At 43.3% G+C, this 27,151-nt stretch overlaps 1 protein-coding gene, 1 long non-coding RNA gene and 1 pseudogene across 4 annotated transcripts; 2 read left to right on the top strand and 1 right to left on the bottom strand.

The window, feature by feature from the left end:
* The first annotated feature begins 7,092 nt into the window (after positions 1-7,092).
* Positions 7,093-16,955, top strand: Art2b (ADP-ribosyltransferase 2b). Of its 3 annotated transcripts, XM_006507256.3 has the most exons (4): positions 7,093-7,133; positions 11,505-11,573; positions 12,045-12,780; positions 13,742-15,676. In XM_006507256.3, exons 2-4 carry the CDS (start codon positions 11,523-11,525, stop codon positions 13,822-13,824), a joined length of 870 nt encoding a protein of 289 aa, XP_006507319.1. In that variant the 5' UTR covers positions 7,093-7,133; positions 11,505-11,522; the 3' UTR covers positions 13,825-15,676. The 3 variants fall into 3 exon arrangements, with proteins under 3 accessions (XP_006507319.1, NP_064299.2, XP_017177440.1); NM_019915.3 differs by lacking the exon at positions 7,093-7,133 and having other exon boundaries at positions 11,523-11,573; positions 13,742-16,955; XM_017321951.2 differs by lacking the exons at positions 7,093-7,133; positions 11,505-11,573 and having other exon boundaries at positions 11,768-12,780; positions 13,742-16,955.
* On the bottom strand, positions 9,855-11,763 carry Gm45995. The gene is made up of 2 exons (XR_001778239.2): positions 11,027-11,763; positions 9,855-10,107 (listed from the first exon to the last, which is right to left on the bottom strand). It is a non-coding gene; the product is annotated as a predicted gene, 45995 (long non-coding RNA).
* Gm7027 (predicted gene 7027) lies at positions 18,328-19,265 on the top strand (annotated as a pseudogene).

Genomic DNA, 27,151 nt, shown 5'->3' with positions numbered 1-27,151 from the left:
ATCTAGGTTTGAAAAAGGCAGGTAGTTCCCAGGGGAAACTCTAAGGTGAACACTTAGTTCATATACTCTAGTCATATGAGAAAATTGTAGCCAGGAACAATTAATTCAAAAATGAGCTTTAAAATTGGTCACTTCTGTTCACCTTTCCCTAGGTCCCCTAAAAGGGTTCAGTAATATGGTGGTAGTTTTGTTTTGTTGCCAGGGTCTCACTGTTTGGTCCTTTCTGATCTGAAATTCATAGACATTCTTCTGCCTCAGCCTCCCAAGGGCTAGGATTAAGGGGTGAGTAATTACAACATAATTTGTAGAGCAGATGTATACAGCAAAAGTCAACCAACTTCTGCTTCTCCATTATCGACACAACACCCCCCCCCCCAATAAAACTAGTTTTGTGGCAAGAGAATCAGGAGTTCAGGTTATCATCAGCTACATAGCAAGTTAGAGGCCAGTCTGGGTTAGTGGGACCTTGTCTCACACAGAAGCAAAATTTAAAATCTTAGAACAAAAAAGTGATGGAGTGTGGAAAAGGCCTAGTAGCAAATACAACTTACCTGATTTAAGTTGTTCAGAAGCTACCTGGATGCCCTTCCAATGCTAACCTGAAAGAAAGTAAAAGCATGATCCCTTCTCATCAGAGTCAGCAGACACCCCCCAGGTCCCCTAGAGGACTCTCCACGCGATCTCTGGACCACTGGTGAGTGGAACACAACTTCTGTTCCAATCCAATTGCTCAGGACCTAAGACAGCATTAGGGAAGCAGAAAAGCCAGTCTTACCAGGGTCACAAATCTCTTCTGGTCTGCGTCATTACTGGGTCACCTTGGGCATGGAGTCAGCAGACACCCCCAAGGTCCCTAGAGGACAGCTTCTGAGGCAAACCCCATTTCGGGCTCCAGACATCCGGGCACCTTCCCTGACAGAGGAGAGTGTCCACCCCGTCCAGGAGAGCTTTGCCAGAGCACCTGGGGGCGCCATCTTGGTTCCCAGATCCCTCTGAGACTAGTCTGCACAGGTGTGAGTGTGGACTACAGAAGCTAACAGCTTCTGGGACAGACCCTGTTTCAGGCCTTCATCTTCTGCCAAGAGGCAGGTCCAAATGCCAGATATCTGTGCACCTTCCCTGTAAGAGGAGAGCTTGCCTGCAGAGAGTATTCTGACCACTGAAACTCAGAGGAGAGAGCTAGTCTCCCATGTCTGCTGATAGAGGCTAACAGAATCACGAGAGGAACAAGCTCTAACCAGAGACAACTATAACAACTAACTCCAGAGATTACCAGATGGCGAAAGGCAAATGTAAGAATCTTACTAACAGAAACCAAGACCACTCACCATCATCAGAATGCAGCACTCCCACCTCCCCCAGTCCTGGGCACCCCAACACACCCGAAAAGCTAGACCCGGATTTAAAAGCATATCTCATGATGATGGTAGAGGACATCAAGAAGGACTTTAATAACTCACTTAAAGAAATACAGGAGAACACTGCTAAAGAGTTGCAAGTCCTTAAAGAAAAACAGGAAAACACAACCAAACAAGTAGAAGTCCTTAAAGAAAAACAGGAAAACACATCCAAACGGGTGATGGAAATGAACAAAACCATACTAGACCTAAAAAGGGAAGTAGACACAATAAAGGAAACCCAAAGTGAGGCAACACTGGAGATAGAAACCCTAGGAAAGAAATCTGGAACCATAGATGCGAGCATCAGCAACAGAATACAAGAGATGGAAGAGAGAATCTCAGGTGCAGAAGATTCAATAGAGAACATTGGTACATCAATCAAAGAAAATGCAAAATGCAAAAAGATCCTAACTCAAAAGATCCAGGAAATCCAGGACACAATGAGAAGACCAAACCTATGGATAATAGGAGTAGATGAGAATGAAGATTTTCAACTTAAAGGGCCAGCAAATATCTTCAACAAAATAATTGAAGAAAACTTCCCAAACCTAAAGAAAGAGATGCCCATGAACATACAAGAAGCCTACAGAACTCCAAATAGACTGGACCAGAAAAGAAATTCCTCCCGACACATAATAATCAGAACAACAAATGTACTAAATAAAGATAGAATATTAAAAGCAGTAAGGGAAAAGGGTCAAGTAACATATAAAGGCAGGCCTATCAGAATTACACCAGACTTTTCACCAGAGACTATGAAAGCCAGAAGATCCTGGACAGATGTAATACAGACACTAAGAGAACACAAATGCCAGCCCAGGCTGCTATACCCAGCCAAACTTTCAATTACCATAGATAGAGAAACCAAAGTATTCCACAACAAAACCAAATTCACACATTGTCTTTCCACGAATCCAGTCCTTCAAAGGATAATAACAGAAAAAACAAAACAAAACAAAACAAAACAATACAAGGACAGAAACCACATCATAGAAAAAGTAAGAAAGTAATCCTTCAACAAACCAAAAAGAAGACAGCCACAAGAACAGAATGCTAACTCTAACAACAAAAATAATAGGAAGCAACAATTACTTTTTCTTAATATCTCTTAATATCAATGGACTCAATTCCCCAATAAAAAGACATAGACTAACAGACTGGCTACACAAACAGGACCCAACATTTTGCTGCTTACAGGAAACCCATCTCAGGGAAAAAGACAGACACTACCTCAGAATGAAAGGCTGGAAAACAATTTTCCAAGCAAATGGTCTGAAGAAACAAGCTGGAATAGCCATTCTAATATCTAATAAAATCGACTTCCAACCCAAAGTTATCAAAAAAGACAAGGAGGGACACTTCATACTCATCAAAGGTAAAATCTTCCAAGAGGAACTCTCAATTCTGAATATCTATGCTCCAAATGCAAGGGCAGCCACATTCATTAAAGAAACTTTAGTAAAGCTCAAAGCACATATTGCAGCTCACACAATAATAGTGGGAGACTTCAACTCACCACTTTCATCAATGGACAAATCATGGAAACAGAAACTAAACAGAGACACAGTGAAACTAACAGAAGCTATGAAACAAATGGATTTAACAGATATCTATGGAACATTTTATCCTAAAACAAAAGGATACGCCTTCTTTTCAGCACCTCATGGTACCATCTCCAAAATTGACCAAATAATTGGTCCCAAAACAGGCCTCAACAGATACAAAAATATTGAAATTGTCCCATGCATCCTATCAGATCACCATGGACTAAGGCTGATCTTCAATAACAACATAAATAATAGAAAGCCAACATTCACGTAGAAACTGAACAACACTCTTCTCAATGATACCTTGGTCAAGGAAGGAATAAAGAAAGAAATTAAAGACTTTTTAGAGTTTAATGAAAATGAAGCCACAACATACCCAAACTTATGGGACACTATGAAAGCATTTCTAAGAGGGAAATTCATAGCTCTGAGTGCCTCCAAAAAGAAACTAGAGAGAGCACACACTAGCAGCTTGACAACACACCTAAAAGCTCTAGAACAAAAGGAAGCAAATTCACCCAAAAGGAGTAGACAGCAGGAAATAAACTAAGGGGTAAAATCAACCAAGTGGAAAGAAAAAGAACTATTCAAAGAATCAACCAAATGAGGAGCTGGTTCTTTGAGAAAATCAACAAGATAGATAAACCCTTAGCCAGACTCACTAGAGGGCACAGGGTCAGCATCCTAATTAACAAAATCAGAAATGAAAAGGGAGACATAACAACAGATCCTGAAGAAATCCAAAACATCATCAGATCCTTCTACAAAAGGCTATACTCAACAAAACTGGAAAACCTGGATGAAATGGACAAATTTCTAGACAGATACCAGGTACCAAAGTTAAATCAAGATCAAATTAATGATCTAAACAGTCCTATATCCCCTAAAGAAATAGAAGCAGTCATTAATAGTCTCCCAACCAAAACAAAAACAAAAACAAAAACAAAAACAAAACAAAAAACCCAGGACCAGATGGGTTTAGTGCAGAATTTTATCAGACCTTCAAAGAAGATCTAATTTCAGTTCTTCACAAACTATTCCACAAAATAGAAGCAGAAGGTACTCTACCCAATTCACTCTATGAAGCCACAATTACTCTGATACCTAAACCACAGAAAGACCCAACAAAGATAGAGAACTTCAGACCAATTTCCCTTATGAATATTGATGCAAAAATACCCAATAAAATTCTTGCTAACCGAATCCAAGAACACATCAAAACAATCATCCATCCTGACCAAGTAGGTTTCATTCCAGGGATGCAGGGATGGTTTAATATATGGAAACCCATCAACGTAATCCACTATATAAACAAACTCAAAGACAAAAACCACATGATCATCTCGTTAGATGGGGAGAAAGCATTTGACAAAATCCCATACCCATTCATGATAAAAGTCTTGGAAAGATCAGGAATTCAAGGCCCATACCTAAAAATGATAAAAGCAATCTACAGCAAACCAGTAGCCAACATCAAAGTAACTGGTGAGAAGCTGGACGCAATCCCACTAAAATCAGGGACTAGACAAGGCTGCCCACTTTCTCCCTACCTATTCAACATTGTACTTGAAGTCCTAGCCAGAGCAATTCAACAACAAAAGGAGACCAAGGGGATACAAATTGGGAAGGAAGAAGTCAAAATATCACTTTTTTTGCAGATGATATGATAGTATATATAAGTGACCCTAAAAATTCCACCAGAGAACTCCTAAACCTGATAAACAGCTTCAATGAAGTAGCTGGATATAAAATTAACTCAAACAAGTCAATGGCCTTTCTCTACACAAAGAATAAACAGACTGAGAAAGAAATTAGGGAAACAACACCCTTCTCAATAGTCACAAATAATATAAAATACCTTGGTGTGACTCTAACTAAGGAAGTGAAAGATCTGTATGATAAGAACTTCAAGTCTCTGAAGAAAGAAATTAAAGAAGATCTCAGAAGATGGAAAGATCTCCCATGCTCATGGATTGGCAGGATCAATATAGTAAAAATGGCTATCTTGCCAAAAGCTATCTACAGATTCAATGCAATCCTCAACAAAATTCCAACTCAATTCTTCAATGAATTAGAAAGGGCAATCTGCAAATTCATCTGGAATAACAAAAAACCTAGGATAGCAAAAACTCTTCTCAAGGATAAAAGAACCTCTGGGGGAATCACCATCACCATGCCTGAACTAAAGATGTATTACAGAGCAATTGTGATAAAAAACTGCATGATACTGGTATAGCGACAGACAAGTAGACCAATGGAATAGAATTGAAGACCCAGAAATGAACTCACACACCTATGGTCACTTGATTTTTGACAAGAGAGCTAAAACCATCCAGTGGAAAAAAGACAGCATTTTCAACAAATGGTGCTGGCACAACTGGCGGTTATCATGCAGAAGAATGTGAATTGATCCATTCCTATCTCCTTGTACTAAGGTCAAATCTAAGTGGATCAAGGAACTCCACATAAAACCAGAGACAGTGAAACTTATAGAGGAGAAAGTGGGGAAAAGCCTTGAAGATATGGGCACAGGGGAAAAATTCCTGAATAGAACAGCAATGGCTTGTGCTGTAAGAGCGAGAATCAACAAATGGGACCTCAGAAAATTGCAAAGCTTCTGTAAGGCAAAAGACACTGTTAGTAAGACAAAAAGGCCACCAACAGATTGGGAAAAGATCTTTACCTATCCTAAATCAGATAGGGGACTAATATCCAATATATATAAAGAACTCAAGAAGGTGGACTCCAGAAAATCAAATAACCCCATTAAAAAAATGGGGCTCAGAGCTAAACAAAGAATTCTCACCTGAGGAATACCGAATGGCTGAGAAGCACCTGTAAAAATGTTCAGCATCCTTAATCATCAGGGAAATGCAAATCAAAACAACCCTGAGATTCCACCTCACACTAGTCAGAATGGCTAAGATCAAAAATTCAGGTGACAGCAGATGCTGGCAAGGATGTGGGGAAAGAGGAACACTCCTCCATTGTTGGTGGGATTGCAAACTTGTATAACCACTCTGGAAATCAGTCTGGCGGTTCCTCAGAAAATTGGACATAGTACTACCGGAGAATCCCGCAGTACCTCTTCTGGGCATATATCCAGAAGATGTTCCAACCAGTAGAAGGACACATGCTCCACTATGTTCATAGCAGCCTTATTTATAATAGCCAGAAGCTGGAAAGAACCCAGATGCCCCTCAACAGAGGAATGGATACAGACAATGTGGTACATTTACACAATGGAGTACTACTCAGCTATTAAAAAGAATGAATTTATGAAATTCCTAGGCAAATGGATGGACCTGGAGGGCATCATCCTGAGTGAGGTAACCCAATCACAAAAGAACTCACATGATATGTACTCACTGATAAGTGGATATTAGCCCAGAAACTTAGAATTACCAAGATATAAGTTACAATTTGTAAAACACATGAAACTCAAGAAGAACGAAAACCAAAGTGTGGACACTTTGCCCCTTCTTAGAATTGGGAACAAGATACCCATGGAAGGAGTTACAAAGTTTGGAGCTGAGACGAAAGGATGGACCATCTAGAGACTGCCATACCTGGGGATCCATCCCATAATCAGCCTCCAAACACCATTGCATACACTAGCAAGATTTTGCTGAAAGGACCCTGATATAGCTGTCTCTTGTGAGGCTATGCCGGGGCCTAGCAAACACAGAAGTGGATGCTCACAGTCAGCTATTGGATGGATCACAGGACCCCCAATGGAGGAACTAGAGAAAGTACCCAAGGAGCTAAATGGATCTGCAATCCTATAGCTGGAACAACATTATGAACTAACCAGTACCCCCCTGGAGCTCATGTCTCTAGCTGCATATGTATCAGAAGATGGCCTAGTCGACCATCAGTGGAAAGAGAGGCCCATTATTCTTGCAAACTTTATATGCCTAAGTACAGGGTTACGCCAGGGCCAAGAAGTGGGAGTCTGGGGTGGAGACGTGGGGGGGGGGGAGGGTATGTGGGACTTTTGTGATAGCATTGGAAATGTAAATGAAGAAAATACCTAATTTTTTTAAAAAAGGAAAAAAAAAAAAAAAAAAAAGAAAGAAAGAAAGTGAAAGCACATTGCCCGCAGGATGAAAGGGCCCCAGCACTGCCTTCTGCAGCACTTGCTTTTAGAAGAGGACAGAGACCCGGCTGCCAAAAGTCTTCTCAGGTACCTCACAACTCTGAGTGCTATTTTCCTCCTAGCTCCATGCAAACATTACCTTTTTATCCTCTTCTCTTTTGCTTTATTGCTTTATTTATCTTTTTTTTTTTTTTTAATGAGGAGGACAGGTTTTGAGACGGTGTTTCTTTTTTCTAGCCTGAGCTGCACTAGAACAATCTCTGTAGATCATCCTGGGCTCAAACTCAAGGAGATCAACCTGCCTCTGCCTCCCAAACGCTGGGATTAAAATATACATCACTACTGTCTGGCTATTTATTCATTTTTAATTTAAGAATTTTAAAGGTAAGCTTTTGCTGTGTAGCCCAGGCTAACACAAAACTCAAGGTCCTCCTGCACCAGATCTGCATGTTAAGAACATTGGCTTATTCTTTGTTTTAGTGCAGGATCGTGGAGATTGGGGGCAGACATGAAGCAGGAGGGACAGAGAGTGGGAAGGAGGGAGGGAAGTGGGATGGGGATGACAGATGAGAGAGGGATGTGGATGTTTATATTGAGGTCCAAGGTGTTAGCTAACCCTGTCTCCAGGGGAATTTTAATTGTCAGACACAAATTCCAGGTCACAGTGGGGCTGGAGTGACTCCTGCTGCACATTTGCAGTCTGTATGGGCTGTGAGGGGCATCGGTGCCAGAGACTGAGGCTGAACCTAGCTGTCCATAGAGAAGGAGACAGCAGCCTTGGGAGAGACAGACATTTGCATCAACCACTCTGAGGAACTAGAGAGGGGAGAAGTGAATTGAAAAGCCACCCCAGGCTGGTTGAGCCATGTGTCAGGGAATGAGAAAGTCCCTGTGCTGACAGATGTTTCTGCTGGCTCTGGAAACTGGGATTTCTCAAACTTGCTGCCTCAGCTTTAAGTCAAGAAAGGGGTGGTTCTCGCTGAGGCTGGAGAAAGATCTGGAAAGTGGAGATTTGCCCTGTGTCAAGAGGCTTCACTCTCCATCTGGGTATGGCTCAGTGGAAAGGTGCTTGCCTGGACTGCACACGTTCTGGGCTTAATCCTCAGCACCAGTCAAGTGGAATCTCATGCTGGGCAGTACTTCCTCAAAGCCAACTGTGGTCCGGAGAGAAGGCTCAGTGGTTAAGAGCACGTGCTTGCTCTTGCAGGGGGATCAGAGTTCATTTCCATCACCCGTGTCACGTGTCTCACAAGAGCCTGCATCTCTAGCTCCAGAGGATCTGACACCTCTGGCCTGAGAAGGCACCTGTCCCCAATTGCACATACTACCCCCCCACCCTATCTCAAATATGCATACACACACATTAGTAAAACTAAGAGAATAAAACAAGCAAACTGGGGCTAGAGAGATGGCTCAGCAGTTAAGGGTACTAGCTGCTCTCTGGAGGACCCAGGTTCAATTCCCAGCACCTACATAGGAGCTCACATCTGTCTGTCACTCCAATTCCCGAGGATCTGATACTCCCACACAGACATAAGAGCAGGTAAAACACCAATGCACATGAAATAAAAATAAATTTAGGCAAGCAAACTGTCAGAAATTAGCAGGAAGCCCAGAATAATAACCAAATGCACAGCTTTGAGACTGGGGTTCAGGGATCTCTGTTGATGACAAGTTTCCAGAGAACTTTCTATACAACCAAACTTTAGGAACCATTGTGAGGAAGTAGTGGGATCCTAAAGGCTCCGGTCTGTACACAAGGCCAGAGGAAATTGCCTGTGTTTCTATTGCTGTCCTTTGTTTTCTAGTACCTCTTATTGTTTTTAGAGTCTCATTACATCCTGCAATGACCTGGGACTTGGGATGTCCCTGCTTCTACCTCCCAGTGATTACAGGTGTGTTTGGCCATGCCTGGTTTACACAGAAGGACTTTAAGAATTTAGAGAGGATAGCATGAGTCTTCAGACTCCTTAAAGAAGAACACGTGAGGTTTCACAACTTTGCTGAAGAAATTGATAGGAGGATATTGAAATTAATGAAAATAGTTGTCTCTATATAAAGAGATGTTGGATCAACACAAATGTTCATTATCTTAATGCCATAGTTAAAAAATTACATGTCAAATAAGAATATTGGGAGAAATATAGGTAGGAAATGATGAAATAATTAAATTAATAGTTATTTAGGATTGTATGTCAGATATCAATTTGTATTGTATTAAATATTTGTGTGTGTGTGTGTGTGTGTGTGTGTGTATGTGTGTTTGTTTGTTTTAAGAGAGAGTTTCACTATGTAGAGTAGTCCTGTTTGTCCCAGAGCTTGCTCTGTAGATCAGGCCAGCCTGGAACTAATAGAGATCCATCTGCCTCTTCCTCCTGAATGCTGAGGTAAAGGTGTGTACCATCCAAGATGACATGCTTTTCATGTTTTGAGACAAGGGCCTCATGATGTCCTGATACTTATAGTCAAGGGTGACCTGAAAGTCTGATGGTCCTGTCTTCCCTCTGAGGAGCTGGAATTACAGCTTGTGCCACCACCGCTAGTAATTAGGCTGTGGTGAGATTCATTTCAGGAACTCCTGGGTACCAGGTTGCCCCTTTACCAAGTGAGATGCATCCTCAGCTTATAATTTAAATATTATAAATGAAAGCTTTTACATTTATATATGTGCTGGGTGCCACTACTCTAGGATGTGCAATCTATCCTGACAGGAAGTTGAAGTAAAACTATCTGATGTCCTTGAGAGTAGTAACTGTGTGCAAACAAAGGCGACACTGTGCTCAGCTCTTACTTAGCTGACTATAGTTCTTTTACAGTATTTAATAATTGCTTAAAGTTCAGGGTGTAGAGAAGTGGGAACCTTCACTGCAGTGCAGAACTCCTCAGTCTGTTGGCTCTGCGGTGGTCCCTAAAAACTCAGGCAGGAGAAGGCAAGCTGAGGAGGAGCCAGGAGTGCAGCCTCCCCAAGAACAACTTGTTAGCCACATGGTGCAGCTCCTCTCTGCCATTCTCAGGATGTGGGGAACTCTCACAGATTGTCTTGTCAGATTCAGTAGAAATTCTGTGGAAAGTAACACAACAGGCTTAGGTAATTATGGAGTGGAGTTTTTGTGGTTTCCCAAAAGACAGAAGATAGGAAGGAATAAAGGGTCACAGTGAGTGACCACTCTTCCTTACTCCTGCAACTCAGGGGACACTTTAAATCTCCACCCTCAAGAAGCAGTGAAAACAATAAACATCCATAACTCTAAAGAAGGCAGGCCGTGTTGGTCTATTACCTTTCTTTCTCCTTTTCTTTATGTGTGTACATGACACCTACTCATGCGTGTGCTTGCATGTGTGGGGACATGGATGTGCTTGCATGTGCTTGCATGTGTGGGGACATGCATGTGGAAGCAGAGGACAACCTCTGCTCTATTCACTCAGGCACTGTCCACCAGTTTTGTAAAGACAGGGTTTCCCACGGGCCTGAGACACATCGAGTAGGCTGTTCTGTCTAGTGAAGTTCGGGGGATCACACAAATCCATTTCTTTCCAACTCCCAGTGCTGGAATTACAAGTGCATTCTCCGTACCCTGATTTTCTCCTTAGGGCTCTGGGAATCAAACTCGGGTCTATGTTTGCAAGGCAAATATGGTACACACTGAGCTATCTCCTCAGTTTGTGTTTTCTATTATTTTCACAAAATTCTTAATGCTGTAAAGTTTACAATCAATGTGTCCACTTAGTTCACAGTCTAACTACCATGGCAGTGCTGGCTGGTTAGGGTTTTCCTGGCAGAGTCACAATGTGGCAGAGAAGCCACTGCCATGTGCAGAAGGGAGTACATGCAAGAGAGGAAACCAGACAGGCAGAGGCTGGACTTGCTCTTGCAAAAACTGAGTAGGATCCCACAAGACTCAATCGATCTCTTCTGATGGTGATGCCCTCCAGGACCTGGTCCCTTCCCAATAGACCTCACCTCTTAAAGGTTTCATTACCTTCATATGGGCACACTGGCTCATTGGAGGACAGCCATAGCCAATATAGAACATAGTGAGTACTGATACAATTAAGAGACTTCATTCAGAGGTATCAAGTTGACTGAGAGCCCCAAGGTAATCCAACACAGACAACAGTTTACATATCTGGGCAAAGAAAAACACCACAGCCTATCAGCGATCTGCAAACATATGTCTTGTCCGTTTTCCTCAGGACATCTGTGCATCTCTGAGTACTAACAAGATTAATTAATCATAGCTCCTTACTAGATAGATAGAGAAGATATTGATGACCACATCACTGGTAAGGGACCCAAGCAGATTGGTTCACAGAGTCCTGATATGCCATTCTGGGAGTAGTGTGAGCAGGAGCCTGGATGCGACATAGACACTGAGTCATTACCCCAGAGCTGCTCCATCAACAGAATGTTAATCGACTGTGTGCACACCTCTTTCATTGTCTTATATTTGCTTGCAGCTGTTTTTTAACTTGACGATGACATCAAAAATTTTCAAGTTCTTCCTAACTTGGTGGCTAACCCAGCAGGTAATATTCTCAACCCACATCCTGTTGACCTCTCTTTCCCCTGCCCACCTCTTTGCAATATGACAGTTCCCACAGTTGAGTCTGTGGTAGCGGATGTTGGAGAGCATGAACCTTTGAAGAGGTAATATAGAGATAATATCACAGAGCTGTGTGTGTGTGGGGGGGGTGAATATGAGCAATCTGCAATGATATATGAATATGCAAAGGTCATGATGAGGCCTCTTGTTTTGTGTGCTCACTAAAGAACTAATTGAGTAAACAAGGAAGTATAGTATCTGCAAACACACAGGAGTCAGAGATCTCAGCCTTGCCTTTCTCCCTTCTGAGGATGGAATGAGATTGTGTCCATGCCTGAGCCATGTGTGAGGTGGGTGTATGTGACATCTCATGCTGCAGGCTCCACAGCATCCAGCACATGCTGGGAACTTAGCAAACTTAGTGGTAACAGAGGGCCCTGCTTTTTTCTTTCAGGTGACTGGCCTTGCAGTGCCTTTCATGCTAGACATGGCTCCTAATGCATTTGATGATCAGTATGAGAGCTGTGTCGAAGACATGGAGAAAAAGGCACCCCAGCTGTTACAAGAAGACTTCAACATGAATGAGGAATTAAAACTTGAGTGGGAAAAAGCAGAGATAAATTGGAAAGAGATCAAAAACAGTACGAGTTATCCGGCAGGTTTCCATGATTTCCATGGGACAGCTTTAGTTGCCTACACTGGGAACCTCGCTATAGATTTTAACAGAGCTGTTAGAGACTTCAAGAAAAGTCCGGATAACTTCCACTACAAGGCCTTCCATTACTACTTAACAAGAGCTGTTCAGCTTTTGAATGACCAGGGTTGTAGTTTAGTTTACCGAGGTACTAAAGTCATGTTTGAATACACTGGGAAGGGCTCTGTGCGATTTGGGCAGTTCAGTTCTTCATCTTTAACAAAGAGAGTAGCTCTTTCTTCAAATTTTTTCAGTAATCATGGGACACTATTTATCATCAGAACCTGCTTGGGGGTTAATATCAAAGAATTCTCCTCATTCCCTCGTGAAGAGGAGGTGTTAATTCCAGGCTATGAAGTATATCACAAAGTCACAGCACAAAATGATAATGGGTATAATGAAATATTTCTGGACTCCCCAGAAAGGAAGAAGAGCAACTTCAATTGCTTCTATAATGGTTCTGCTCAAACAGTCAACATTGATTTCAGTATATCAGGTGAGTCTGTCTGTGTTAGAGATGGAGCTGGCAGGGGACCTCATGAAATGGAAGAGGAGGTGCTCCCTACTTGAAGCAATATGATAGACAGTGCACATGGTGAGGGTCTGGAACAGTGAATGGTAGCATTGGTAAAGACAAGGACATGTGCTGCAGTAATGGTACATCAGAAATGATTGAAACAGTGAGCCATATCAGGAAAAAAACTATTACCAGTCAGAGTAGCCCTGACACCCTGAAGGGTTTCTGATAACATGAGAAGTCTTTGGAGGCAGAAGTGGAACTATGGGAAGAGATCACAGGGATTTTATGTGTTTGCATAGAGAAATTTTGAATTTGGATTAATCCCAGGGAAATCATGAGACCTACCCAGGTACAGAGTACATCAAGAAGGATTCTGTCCATGTGGGCCAAAAGGTCCATGTCCAGGACAGGCAGACTGAGAGCCACAAGTAAGGTCTAGTTCACACCAACTAGTATAGAATACATGGTGCTTCAATAATAGACCTTCAGAAGTTTCACACTTCTTGGGTGAAGAAGGGAAAGCCTGCATATTCCATAGAAGGCTAGGGAAGACTCTGGGTAGGGAAGGCTTCCTATCATTATCGTCATCATCATCATCATCATCATCTTCTTCTTCTTCTTCTTCTTCTTCTTCTTCTTCTTCTTCTTCTTCTTCTTCTTCTTCTTCATCATCATCATCATCATCATCATTCTAGACAGTATCTTAGAGCACAGAACCTGGGACATGGTGGCAATCCATCCATTTGCTCACTCTCCTGGAATCTGAGTACTTTATCAACAGTACTGAGTGTGCTGGAAGAGTCTAGCCAGGCACCCTATCCCTCTAGAGCTTACTGTCTTGGGTTTTGAGCTATATATAAAATTCGGGATTTTAGGGGAGATATCCATGCCCTGAGAGATCCCACACTGAACACTCTCTTTCTCCTTCCTTCTTCAGGATCCAGAGAGAGCTGTGTATCCCTGTTCCTTGTGGTTCTCCTCGGTCTTCTGGTCCAGCAGCTTACTCTTGCTGAGCTGTAGCCCTCTCCTGTGTGCAGTCTGTGGGCTGAGTGTTGAAGGGAGGCTAAGGGGCAAGCACTTGATTGGTTGTTTAAGAGCTATAGAAGGGGGGAGGTGGGATCCTTTCAGGGGAGGTCTGCTTTAGCATTCATGACTTCCATAAGCGTCCTAGCAACCCACTGGGTCAGTCCTTAAAATTTACACCTGACTTTAATTTTACTATCCCTTTACAGTTTTCTACGATCAAAAAGCAATGTATGTCTGTACGGTCAGCAGTAAGAGGTTTTTGTTGTTGTTGTTTTGTTTTTTAAACATCTGAGTGTTTGTGTGTGTGTGTGAGTTTAATATCATGTGCCCCAGACCCACTCATCTTCCTGTCCCTTCATATCCACCACACACACACACACACACACACACACACACACACACACACACACACACACAAAACAAACAAAGAAGGAAAATAAAGAACGCAAAACATAGAATCCGTCTCATGGAGGAAGCGCTGCTATGTAGGTGGTATGTGTCCCACAGGATTCTCCTCTGACCACACATCTTCAATGCAATGAGCTATTGAGCTGGATCCAGGTCTCTGGACCCTGCGACACCATCCATATTGGATCCTTACCAGGACTCCTCCTGGTAATCCTGTTTTTGCCCAGTGACCTGAAGCTTTGATACAGCAGGACTGGCCCTTTCAGCATCCTAACAGTTCACAGATAATGTAGATTTTGGGTTGGACCAACTCGAAGCCCTGCAGCTGTGTCTGGGTGATTGCTGAGCTGGTCAGCCCACTGCTCTCCCTTATCCATACCATCAGGGCAATCTCCTCAAGTACTTCTCTGGTTAGGCCACCCAGTGCTGTCACTGGCAGGAGGCAGGGTCTCCTCTCCTGCCCTCATGCCCTTAGGGCAACTTACCTGCACCCATAACTTCAGAGCTAGCTCCACTGTGCTTCCCAGTTGAGGTGCAGGGCCCAGAAGTCATTGAGGGCTGGGACAGCTGTCTTGCTCTCACACCATCGGGCCATCTACCCTACACCCTAATCACTAGTGCCCGCTCTACTATGCTTGCCAGGCAAGGCAGGGGGAGTGGTGCCACTCTCCCAAGTTCTTCAGCCAGCAAGGGACAGAACTTGCTTTTCCAGCTCACTTGCTCTAGTGACCCCGTCGAGTCAGCTCTCCCCACTACCTCAAGGTGGCAAGGGGTGATGGGGCAGAGGCCATCATACCCCTGCTTAGGCCACACAGGAGATGAGTGGTGGGGTTACTCCCCCTAGTGCTTCAGCCAGGGAGGGGTCAGAGGCAGCTCTCTGCTCTCAAGACCTCTGCCCACCTCCCCCCACCTGGTGCTGTGGCAAGCTGCTGCAGGTGGTGAAGGGTGAGTTGGGGTAGGGCATCACCCCAGTGGCCATGCCACCTCATGGCCTCATGGCAGATGTGTGGGTGGTGGTGGTCAGCTTTGCCATAATCAGCCTCTGGACCTGTTAACCAGGCAACATGTAGGGCCAACTCTAAAGGTCTCTCCTAACTGCTGCTGCTCATGGGCAAGAGGAGGAACCAACTCTCCAGAGCCAGTTAGGGGCAAGGACAGTTCTGCACAGGCCCTTGGACATCCATATGGTGCTAGGGAGGCTGCTGCCCAGACCCAGGACCTTCCCATGTGCCACACCCACTCCAGTGGAGCCTCTGTGACAAGTCCAAAAGCTGATTTTTTTATCCCAGGTGTAAACACTGATTTTTATCCCAGTTGTAAACACTGCCTGGTTTCTGCTTGCTTTTATGTACATTTTTCTGTTTTGTGTAAATAGTCATTATGCATTGGATAACCTTAATGTATCACCTAACTTCCTTGTTTTCTTCTGTAATATAAGTCTGATGCTCGCATTGAGAAATTACATTCAGATCCAGCACTCCCTTGTGTTCGTGTCTGTCACTCACAGACCCCTTGCCCACCTGAGTACTGGGACCCTGATTTTTCCCCCGGATTGAGGGACCAACTGAATCCAGCCCGTGGCACTTGTGCTGGTGTATATTTCCAGGGAACTCGGTTTCCCAGATCCTACAAGTGAGAAACCTAACTTCGTTCCTCCTCTTATTTCCCTTCCCTCATTCCTCCCTTCCTTCTCCTCCTGCTGCTGTTTCTCCTTATCTTTCTCATCCTTCTTTTTGGTGACAGGGCCTTGCTATGTTGTTCTCAAGCCTCCTCAGTGGCTGAGACGAAAATACCATTGCTCCTGGCTCTAACTCTCCCTTTGCTCTAGATCTATGTAACAATCTTGATTCAGCAGGCTTTACTGCCTTGGCTTGCCCTAACACCATTTTACTGTTCCATACTTTTATATTGAACAGAACATATCATTGTATGTTTCTTATGACTGACATTGAACGAGAGGCATGAAATCCTAATGCCAACCTGAAATCTGTGCAAGTGTTCCCAGGTGTGGTGACTTATATGTCTGTAACCCATCACTTGTGAAGTGAAGGCAGGTAGATCAGGAGTTCAAGAACAGTCTTGCCTACATAGCATGTTTGAGATCAGCCTGGACTACATAAGACCCTATCTAAAAAAAATATTTTAAAAATAGGAAGGATGTTAAGAAAGGCTACTGTAGCATGAAGATGCTCAAAGCCTAAATCGGAAAACTCTCAGGGGCAGAATAGACAAAACCTTCATATGCCAGGGTGTGAGGAAGAAGAAGGTGTCTGTAAAAAGGAGGTGACAAAAAGTCTTGAGAGAGTTTAGAACTCAACATACTGTATCACACACATCTTAACTGATGATGGGAGCCAGCGACACGGTGGGTGATTAGGTGCATAAGTGGAGTTTAGGTATGTGGTGGTTTGAGTTAGAAAGGCTCCTATAGGTTCATACATTTACATCTTGGTCACCAGAAAGTGGCACTATTTGCAAGGATTATTAGGTGATGTCTGTTTGGAGGGGAAGTATCGCTTGGAGTGGGCATTGAGATTGCAAAAAGCCCATTCCTCACCCAGAGGCTCTTTCTTACTGCTACCCGTGGATATGGGTGTAGACCTCTCAGCTACCTCTCCGGGACCCTCTCTGTCTGAGTTCTAACATGCTTCCTGCCATGCCGATAATGCACTAAGTCTCTGATACTGTGAGTCCCAATTAAATGCTTTCTTTTATAAGAGTTGTGGTCATGACTTCTCTTCACAGAAATAGAAAAGTGATTGAGTCAGAAGTTGGTGCCATGGGTGGAGGACTGCTGTGGCAGAACAGACCATGCAGCTGGTTGGTGTAGTGTGGGCTTGGGGAGTTGGGGTTGGTAAAGCAGTTCAACATTTTAAGCCAGGCTTAACGCGCCATCCTATTAGGAACATGGGAGACAGTGGTGTGAGGGTGATGGGAGCAGTGAGGACCCCAGCTTAGTAGGTTTCAGAGAAGAATATAACTAACTGGACTGTGTTGTAATATTTTGGCAAAAGATGTGGCTGCTTTCTGCCCTTGTTCAAACACACACACACACACACACACACACACACACACACACACACACACACACATCTGTCTGAGACTAAATTGAAGAGCTTTAAATTAATAGCATTGGGAGAGGAGGTTTCAAGGCAGTCTAGAATTGATTGTGTCATATGGTTGCTAGTGACCACTCTTATGCAGATCTATAATGAAAAGGAGCAAGCTGAGCAAGGAAAAACACAAAATGTAGTTTGAGGAGAAAAAGAGCACAAGGATGTTAGGTGTGATGGAGGTAAGACCAGTGCTGATGGAGATAAAAAGTTTAAAGAAAGGCCTGATGCTAAATGGAATAAAGGGAAGGATGACCCAGCTAATCTCACCCAGCTAAGCTTCCAACTCAAGAAAAGGAATTAAGAAAAAAGCTTAAGCAGTGAAGAAAACCATCAAAAACAGAAAGCTGAAGAAATCCGGGCAGTGGTGGCACACGCCTTTAATCCCAGCACTTGGGAGGCAAAGGCAGGCGGATTTCTGAGTTTGAGGCCAGCCTGGTCTACAAAGTGAGTTCCAGGACAGCCAGGGCTACACAGAGAAACCTGTCTTAAAAAACCAAAAAAAAAAAAAAAAAAAAGAAAAAAAAAAGAAAAGAGAGAGAGAGAGAGAGACAGAGACAGAGAGAGAGAAAGAAAGCTGAAGAAAATGTATGTTACATGTATGAATTTAGCAGCTTCAGCCACTTGCTTTGGGCTTTAGAGTCAAGGATTTGAAAAGGAGCTGAGGGGTATCCATCAGAGAAGACTGCTCACACTTGGGTTTAAGCCAACAGGAAGTCTTTCTTAGACAGTCACGACCTGCTGTGAGTGTTAGGGATTACAGTACCGAGCCTTTCTCAGGGTGAGCTTTTAAATTCAAAAGCCATATTCTGGGTTGACATACTTCGGTTACTAAGTATGAGTTGGGGATTACAAATTGCTCCTGAAAAAGCAGAAAGAGGAGATTCTACTAGTTATCTAGGATATATGATAAGTCTACAAAATATTTGACCACAGAAAGTGCAAATCAGGAAAGATCACATAAGAACTCTTAATGAGTTCTCATTCCCGTCTTGCAAGATGGTGGGTGAAAAAGCGCCTGATACAAAGAAGAAGAAACCTGCGGCCAAGAAGGCTGGCAGTGATGCTGCTGCCTCCCGGCCCCGGGGCCGCCAAAGAAGCCAAAAAGATTCACCCTAAGGTTAAAAAGCCCAAGAAGGCGAAGCCCCATTGCAGCCGAAACCCTGTCCTGGTGAGAGGAATTGTCAGGTACTCCCGTTCTGCTATGTACTCCAGGAAGGCCCTGTACAAAAGGAAATACTCGGCTGCCAAGTCCAAGGTTGAGAAGAAGAAAAAAGAGAAGGTCCTTGCTACTGTCACCAAAACAGTTGGTGGGGACAAGAACGGTGGCACCCGGGTGGTGAAGCTTCGAAAAATGCCTAGGTATTATCCCACCGAAGATGTTCCTCGGAAGCTGCTGAGCCATGACAAGAAGCCCTTCAGCCAGCATGTGAGATGGCTACGCTCCAGCATCACTCCCGGACTGTCCTGATCATCCTCACTGGGCGCCACAGGGGCAAGAGAGTGGTTTTCCTGAAGCAGCTGGACAGTGGCTTGCTGCTTGTGACTGGGCCTCTTGTCATCAACAGAGTTCCTCTGCGCAGAACACACCAGAAGTTTGTCATTGCCACCTCTACAAAAGTTGATATCAGCGATGTTAAAATCCCCAAACACCTGACTGACGCTTACTTCAAGAAGAAGCAGCTGCGAGGCCCAGACATCAGGAGGGCGAGATCTTCGACACGGAGGAGAAATACGAGATTACAGAGCAGCGAAAGGCTGACCAGAAAGCTGTGGATTTGCAGATTCTGCCAAAGATTAAAGCTGTTCCTCAGCTCCAGGGCTACCTGCGATCTCAGTTCTCCCTGACAAACGGGATGTCTCTCACAAACTGGTCTTCTAAATTGTTAACCTAATTAAACAGCTTCGTATGTTAAAAAAAAAAAAAAAAAAAAAAGAACTCTTAATGATTTCCAAAAATTGCTGGGAGATATTAACTGGTCACAACTTATATTTAGATTAACTACTCAAGAGCAAGGTAATTTGTTTCAAACCTTACAAGTGTTAAAGACTTAAATAGTCCAAGAAAATTATCAGCCGAGGCAAGAAAGGGAATTGGCTCTGGTAGAAAAGAAATTACATGCTGCACATGTAAATCTTCTTGATGCAAAGATGGCCTGGATTTTAGTTGTCTTGCTTTCCACTCATTCTCCCATGGGAATTCCTATGCAGATAAAATATCCTATCTTAGAATAGATTCTTAGCACACAGAGCAAATAACCAAAAACCTATATAGAGAAAAAGTTTCTGAATTGATCCTAAAAGGAAAGAAATGAGACTTTGTCAGTTAGCAGGAATAGATCCCTCTGAAACCGCCAGCACGCCCGGCTATGAAGGAACTTCTATTTGCAACAAGAATTAATTGGATTCTCTCTCTCTTTCTCTCTCCCTCTCTCTCTCCCTCTCTCTCTCTCTCTCTCAAAAAAAAAAAAAAAGACTCCAATTTCTGGTGCCCCTACAGTTTGGACTAATGTAAAAAATCAAGAAAGGCAGGGTATACATCAGAAAAAAAGATAAGGTTAAGAGTCCTTATGATTTAGTTCAAAAATCAGAATTATATGTAATTCTTGTGGTGTTATTAGATTTTCATAATATCTTAATATAGTAAGTGACTCTCAATATGTAGAAAGAGTGGTTTTGCAGATAGAGACTGTTGAACTATTTAGGATGAATCATAATTAACTTCACTATTTATTCAACTATAATAAATAATCAGAAATAGAAATCATACATTATACATAACAAATCCTATACAGGTCTACCAGTCCCTCCAGTACAAGATTATGAAAAAATTGATCAGCTGTTGCTAGGAGATACACTAGAAGCTTCAGAATTTCATTTTTAAAAATACCATGTTAACAGGACAGATTTAAAGAAAGATTTTTCTATCATTTGTCAGCAAGCCAAGGACATTACTACTTGTGCTTAATATAACAAAACTCTATTTCCTGCAGGGAGTAACCCTAAAGGTACCCAAATAAATTTGGCCAGTGGGATGTTTCACTTTGTAGAGTTTGGTAAACTAAAGTTTGTGCACCATACCATAGATACATGTTCAAGATTTAACAGGCAACTGCTTTAAATTCTAAAAAGGATGATTCTGTGATTAAGCATTTATTAGAAGTTATAGACATTGTGGGAATACCTGTACAAATGTTCCAGCATATGTCTCTAGTAAAATGAATCAGTTTTTGCATATTATAATGTAAAACATATTATGGGTATACCACACAATCCTACAGGACAAACAATGGTAGAGAAATCTACCTGTGAATTAAAGGAGATGCTTAACAAGCAAAAAGGAGGAACAACTTCCCCACAGATAGATTACACACTGCTTTATTGACTTTAAATTTCTTGAATTCTGGACTGGAAAGATGGCTCAGTGGTTAAGAGCACTGACTGCTCTTCCAGAGGTCTTGAGTTCAATTTCCAGCAACCACATGGTGGCTCACGATCATCTGCAATGTGATCTGATGCCCTCTTCTGGTGTGTCTGAAGAGAGTTACAGTGTACTCACATACAACAAACAAACAAACAAACAAACAAACAAGTTGAGAAACATTGGATCATGGAAGAAACTGCTGAACTAAACCAGCCTGTGTACATTAAAAATGCCTTTACTTCCAAGTGGAGGGGAGGAAATGTGTTATGCTGGGGAAGAGGCTTTGTATATGTTTCCACAAGAAAAGAGAATCACTGGATTCCTTCACAAATGATAAAAATCAGATATGACAGGGGAAGACCCCTTGAAGATCTCAGCTGCAGACAACAAAAAGGACACAAAAAGAATGATAGAAATCATTTAGGCACAGAACTTCAAACTCACCAAGATAGGATAGATAACAGAGCATTTTTTTCCTAAATTACCAAATTCAAATGGACTGGACAATTCGAGTAAAACTCTTACACAATAGTTTTCATAATAGTTCCATAATTGCTTTTATTATGTATAGTTTATTATTGTAGGGCAAAGAGCCTTTTATTGTTATAGAAGAGGGAGAAGTTGAGGTTAGTCTGTGAGCTGTGTATTCAGAAGCTGAGCTCTGGGCCCCTGTCCAGACTGAAACCTGATTTTGAGGCACTGTACAAACCAATATGTTGTAAAGAATGCTCCCCAACAGTCCCTGGTTGGTTAATAAAAGGCTGGACCCTGTGACTGGGCAGAGAGGACAGGAAGAGACTTAGGAATGAGTTGAGGAGAGGGAGATGAAGTTCAAGGGAGATCACGAGCAGAAGGAGGAAGAGATGGAAGGGGAAGGACATCGGCATGAGACAGGATGGGCTAGGAGCATGTTGAAGAGGAGTTCACCCTGAGGACAGACAATAGCAGATGCTGCCCAGGAGGGATTGATTGGCAAGTGATGGGGCATTTAATTGGGTTTTAACAGATTGGGAGGTATAGACTGGCTGAGAACCTGCCCAGCATAGTACAGATTATTAATACATTATAGTATCTTTGTGTCATTTTCTTGAGAGCTAAACTGAAAAAAGTGGGGAAGATTCTTACACGCGTTCACACGACCGGCCAGGAAGAACGCAACAAACCGGAATCTTCTGCGGCAAACCTTTATTGCTTACATCTTCAGGAGCCAGAGAGCAAGAGAGCAAGAGCTCTATTGCTTACATCTTTAGGAGCCAGAGCGCAAGAGCGCAAGAGAGCAAGAGCCAGAGCAAGAGAGAGAATGGCGAAACCCCGTCCCTTTTAAGGAGAATTATTCTCTGCCTAGGATGTATTACTCCTTGATTGGCTGCAGCCCATCGGCCGAGTTGTCGTCACGGGGAAGGCAGAGCACATGGGGTGGAAAACTACCCTTGGCACATGCGCAGATTATTTGTTTACCACTTAGAACACAGGATGTCAGAGCCATCTTGTAACGGCGAATGTGAGGGCGGCTCCCCACAGATCCCCCTTTTCTTTTAATAAGAGCAATAGGCCACCCATATTAATGAGAGTGGAGATAGAGGTCAAATCCCCAGTGTGCAGGTAAAGGAGCCGTACACATAACCTCCTCCCAGGTTTATCACCCAGAGGGGTCCTGGTCTGGTCCCGTGTCGTTTTACCTGGGGAGAAGGACACTTGGACACTCAACCTTCTTGAAAGATGACATGTCTCCCTAGAATAGGCTCATATATGCCGCAGAGCCCTTCTACTGCAGTGCTTAGCCGTGCAACTCTCTCGGGCTGCTGAAGCACACTCACTCTATCCCGTGCAATGAGACTAGCCTCGTGGGGTGCAAGAGCTGAATGGCCAGCGACCTATTGCTTAAGCATAGATATATCAGGGGAAGCACCATGCTCTAGTACTGCAAGTGCCTGGGCAATAACCACCTTGTCTCTCCTAGTTTAGGCCTTAAGCTTACAGACCAACCAGAGAAGCAACACTAATCCACAGCAAAGTATATCTCCAAATAATATCAATCCCACCCATTCTTTAAAGAAGGAAAATGCTGAGGAGATCCAATTGGGTAATCCTTTGGTCAGGGACAGGTCCAAGCGCGTGGAGTTGACCTGAATAATGGCAAGTCTCAATTCCCGAAGGGTCTGTTCAAATTCAGCCGTCCAATTCTGTAACATATACTGAGAAAGACTTTTTGACAAATTAGCTGCCCTAGTAAATTTCTCATACTGAATGGAAGTAACGCATAATGAGGGGTCCCCCAAGCTCCCGACAAACCCTGAGCCAGTCTTGTAAACCTTTGTTCTTTCTTGGGGCTATGGCCGCTCTGCATTCCTGCATGGCTTGCTCATAAATAAGCTATTCTACCAGAGGTGCGGCTTGCTCTGAATCGCCAAAAATACGCTCTGCTGCCTCTGTCATTCTGGCCACAAAATCTGAGAATGACTCCTGAGGTCTCTGGACGATCTTTGTTAGTTGTCCAGTGGCTTCACCTGCTCGGGAGAGCACCTTCCAGGCCCTAATAGCCTTTTCATCTGATTCAGAACTACTAAGAACTGGCTCCTTGAGCTCATCTAGTGATGAGTATAGGCTCCTTCTCCTAGAGACCTCCGCTAATTGATCTTTTTTCTTTTCTTTTTTCTTTTCCTTCCTTCTAATCTCTCCCCAGGTATCCTTACCTGACCTAAACTTTTCCTCAGGTTCAAGACCCGTGGAAAGGCCTGTATACTTATTTTGTGTACCATATTTCCTCTTTGCTCCTACTCTCTCTCCCCACTTTACTTCTGATAGATTGCCCTGAATTTCATCCAGAATTTTCAGCCCTGCCTTAACCGCTTGATAACATGTGAAAAGGAACAAAAAGGCTCCTAACACTAGAGAAAGTTCAAGGCCAAACATACCTTGTAAAGCTATTTCCCACTTTACTTCTGATAGACTGTCTTGAATTTCGTTAGAAAGTTCAAGGCCAGACGTACCTTGTAAAGCTATTTCCCACTTTACTTCTGATAGACTGTCTTGAATTTCGTTAGAAAGTTCAAGACCAGACTTACCTTGTAAGGCTATACTTACGGGTACCCTGTTCCCCAGCTGAAGAGTTCTGAATTCACGCAGTTGAATCCTTCTCAACAGTCTGTTGTACAGGAACACTTCATTACCACCATTCCCCAGCTGAGGAGTTCTGAATCCAGGCTGGATCCTTCTCAACAGTCTGTTTTACGGGAACCTTTACGACCGTGACCCGCAGTTCTGGTTCCGGAATGAGGGATCTTCCTTGCGCCGGTGATGGTAACCGTCCCGGGTTTTCTCATCCCAGGATTTCTCGTCCCAGGTCTTCTTGTCCCGGGTCAGCACCAACTCTTACACGCGTTCACGCGACCGGCCAGGAAGAACGCAACAAACCGGAATCTTCTGCGGCAAACCTTTATTGCTTACATCTTCAGGAGCCAGAGAGCAAGAGAGCAAGAGCTCTATTGCTTACATCTTTAGGAGCCAGAGCGCAAGAGAGCAAGAGCCAGAGCAAGAGAGAGAATGGCGAAACCCCGTCCCTTTTAAGGAGAATTATTCTCCGCCTAGGACGTATTACTCCTTGATTGGCTACAGCCCATCGGCCGAGTTGTCGTCACGGGGAAGGCAGAGCACATGGGGTGGAAAACTACCCTTGGCACATGCGCAGATTATTTGTTTACCACTTAGAACACAGGATGTCAGAGCCATCTTGTAACGGCGAATGTGAGGGCGGCTCCCCACAGAAGATAACCCTAACAGATATTAAATAACAGAAAACACATGAAACTCAAGAAGAACGAAGACCAAAGTGTGGTCACTTTGCCCCTTCTTAGAATTGGGAACAAAACACCCATGGAAGGAGTTACAGAGACAAAATTTGGAGCTGAGACGAAAGGATGGACCATCTAGAGATTGCCGTACCTGGGGATCCATCCCATAATCAGCCTCCAAAAGCAGACACCATTGCATACACCAGCAAGATTTTGCTTGAAAGGACCCTGATATAGCTGTCTCTTGTGAGGCTATGCCAGTGCCTGGCAAACACAGAAGTGGATACTAACAGTCAGCTATTGGATGGATCACAGGGCCCCCAATGGAGGAGCTAGAGAAAGTACCCAAGGAGCTAAAGGGGTCTGCAACCCTATAGGTGGAACAACAATATGAACTAACAAGTACCCCCAGAGCTCGTGTCTCTAGCTGCATATGTATCAGAAGATGGCCTAGTCGGCCATCACTGGGAAGAGAGGCCCCTTGGTCTTGCAAACTTTATATGCCTCAGCATGGGGGAACACCAGAGCCAAGAAGTGGGAGTGGGTGGGTAGGGGATTGGGGAGGTATGTGGGACATTTGGGATAGCATTTGAAATGTAAATGAAGAAAATACCTAATTAAAAAAAAACATGAATTAAAAAAAAAAGAAAAAAAAGAAATAACAGAGGGTGTAGCAACTCCCCAAGAAAAATATAATGCGATAACTACAGAACCAAGAACTAAGCTACATTTAGAGACTTTCCCAGAACTATGACCTTGGATGGATCAGGTCTTTGTTTTTATTTTGGCAGGCGGTGCTGTCTACAGTGCTAGGTTTTATGGCTTTAATAGTACTTCTAACATGGAATCCGTTGTGCTAAAGTCTGGGGTCCTGTTATATTCCCCACTAGTCTACGTAAATGAGTCAAATCATGGACTCATACTGCTCTGTAGTAAGATGGGGAACCCCTCACTTTATCTAATCAGAATGAGAACTAAAGGGCAGTAGCAGAGTCCTTACTTAGCTGGGGGAACAGAGAGCACCAATTATCTAATCTCTCTCTCTCTCTCTCTCTCTCTCTCTCTCTCTCTCTCTCTCTCTCTCTCTTTCACATCTTCCCCATCATGACAAAATTTTTCCACCTACTCCTGATCAACTAGTATAGAAACAACAGGTTTCTCTCAAAGCCATACATAGTCCCTTTTCTCATGAGAAGTAACTCTAAGACTCTCTGATTTTGCAGACCACTTCTGCAAAGGAGTCTAACTGTTGTTTTTGCTCAATAATGGAAATTTTAATATTTGTAGGTCCTGATCAACCTGTCTACTTTGTCTTTATCTCCCATGACAAAGGCTAATGTGTCGATAGCTGTTGAAGTGGCTATGACTGCTCAGCCAGAAGTGGGGATGAGGACAGGAACAACTAACTAACTAACTAACTAACTCTCTCTCTCTCTCTCTCTCTCTCTCTCTCTCTCTCCCCCCTGGTTCACATTAAAATGTATCATTTCTATTTTTTCCACTATATAAAGCATCAGAAGGGCACATTTAATCAAGCCATTAGTATATGCCCGCCAAGCAGTCTCAGGGGCCTAGTAATATTGCTGTTGTGCAGAGACATTAACCTGCAAAGCAAAATAGCAGGCATCAGAATAAGGGGACCTGCCTAGGTTTGTGTATTAGACAAGTTTCAGCCCCTTGTAAGTCCTCTAACATTAATTTAGTCTGCTCCCAGTTACAACGTATTTTGGGATGATAGTCTGGTTAGTCCCTATCCCTATGTAGTCTTGGGGCTGGGTGTCTAAGTGTAACCAAAATCCTAGCTAATTTCTGGCTGGGAATGATCAACTCTATCCCCAGAGTCCCTTCCTGCGGCATAGAGTCTGATTCTTCAGGTTTCCCCTGTTACCCAAAGGTCAGAATCTTTCTAATGGGGTTTTCAGATTTTTAACTTATGGCCATTGGATTCCACGTTTCTTTTGTACATTCCCTAGGAGAGGCTTTCTTTATTCATCCATGTGTTTTCAGGAAGCTTGTTTTACAACCCCAACTTTTGCAAAGGACTCCCTTGTTCCTGACAACTAGGGAATCCAGACACAGGGCATGCACAAAATTATAAACTCTATATTCTTATCTCAAAAGATAAACTTCCATGTCTTTCCTTTTTCCAGTACAACCGGGCATTTAAAATGGGCATCAGAGAGCAAAAGACAAGATGAAATATGGGTTGCTGGTCTGTAGCTACATTAGTTATCACCTTCCCTCCATCTTACTCAGTTCCTGGATCCAGGCCTGAGGGCTGGGGGTGGGGGGTGGACTGTGATCCTGTATTCATAACAAACATAAGACCCAGGAGGAAGCAGAGCAGCATGGGTGGGAGGGCCTAGGTCTCAATAAAACCTTAAGTTTAATGGGCCTTTATTGTGAGAGACAGTCCATTTGCCAGCAGCATCTGTGGCTTCCAATTTCTTGACGTGGGTGTGGTGTATCCATGGTGTAAAGCCAGGTACATTCACTGCCTTAGAAGTGGAGAGAATGGACATGACAGCATCCAGGCAGGCATGGTGCAAGAAGAGCTGAGAGTTCTACAACTTCATCTGAAGGCT

Source organism: Mus musculus, chromosome 7 (assembly GCF_000001635.26).
Source record: "Mus musculus strain C57BL/6J chromosome 7, GRCm38.p6 C57BL/6J".
NCBI classification, from domain to species: domain Eukaryota; kingdom Metazoa; phylum Chordata; class Mammalia; order Rodentia; family Muridae; genus Mus; species Mus musculus.
The sequence above is the reverse complement of the archived record's forward strand: the minus strand, read 5'-3'. Positions and strand labels throughout refer to the sequence as shown.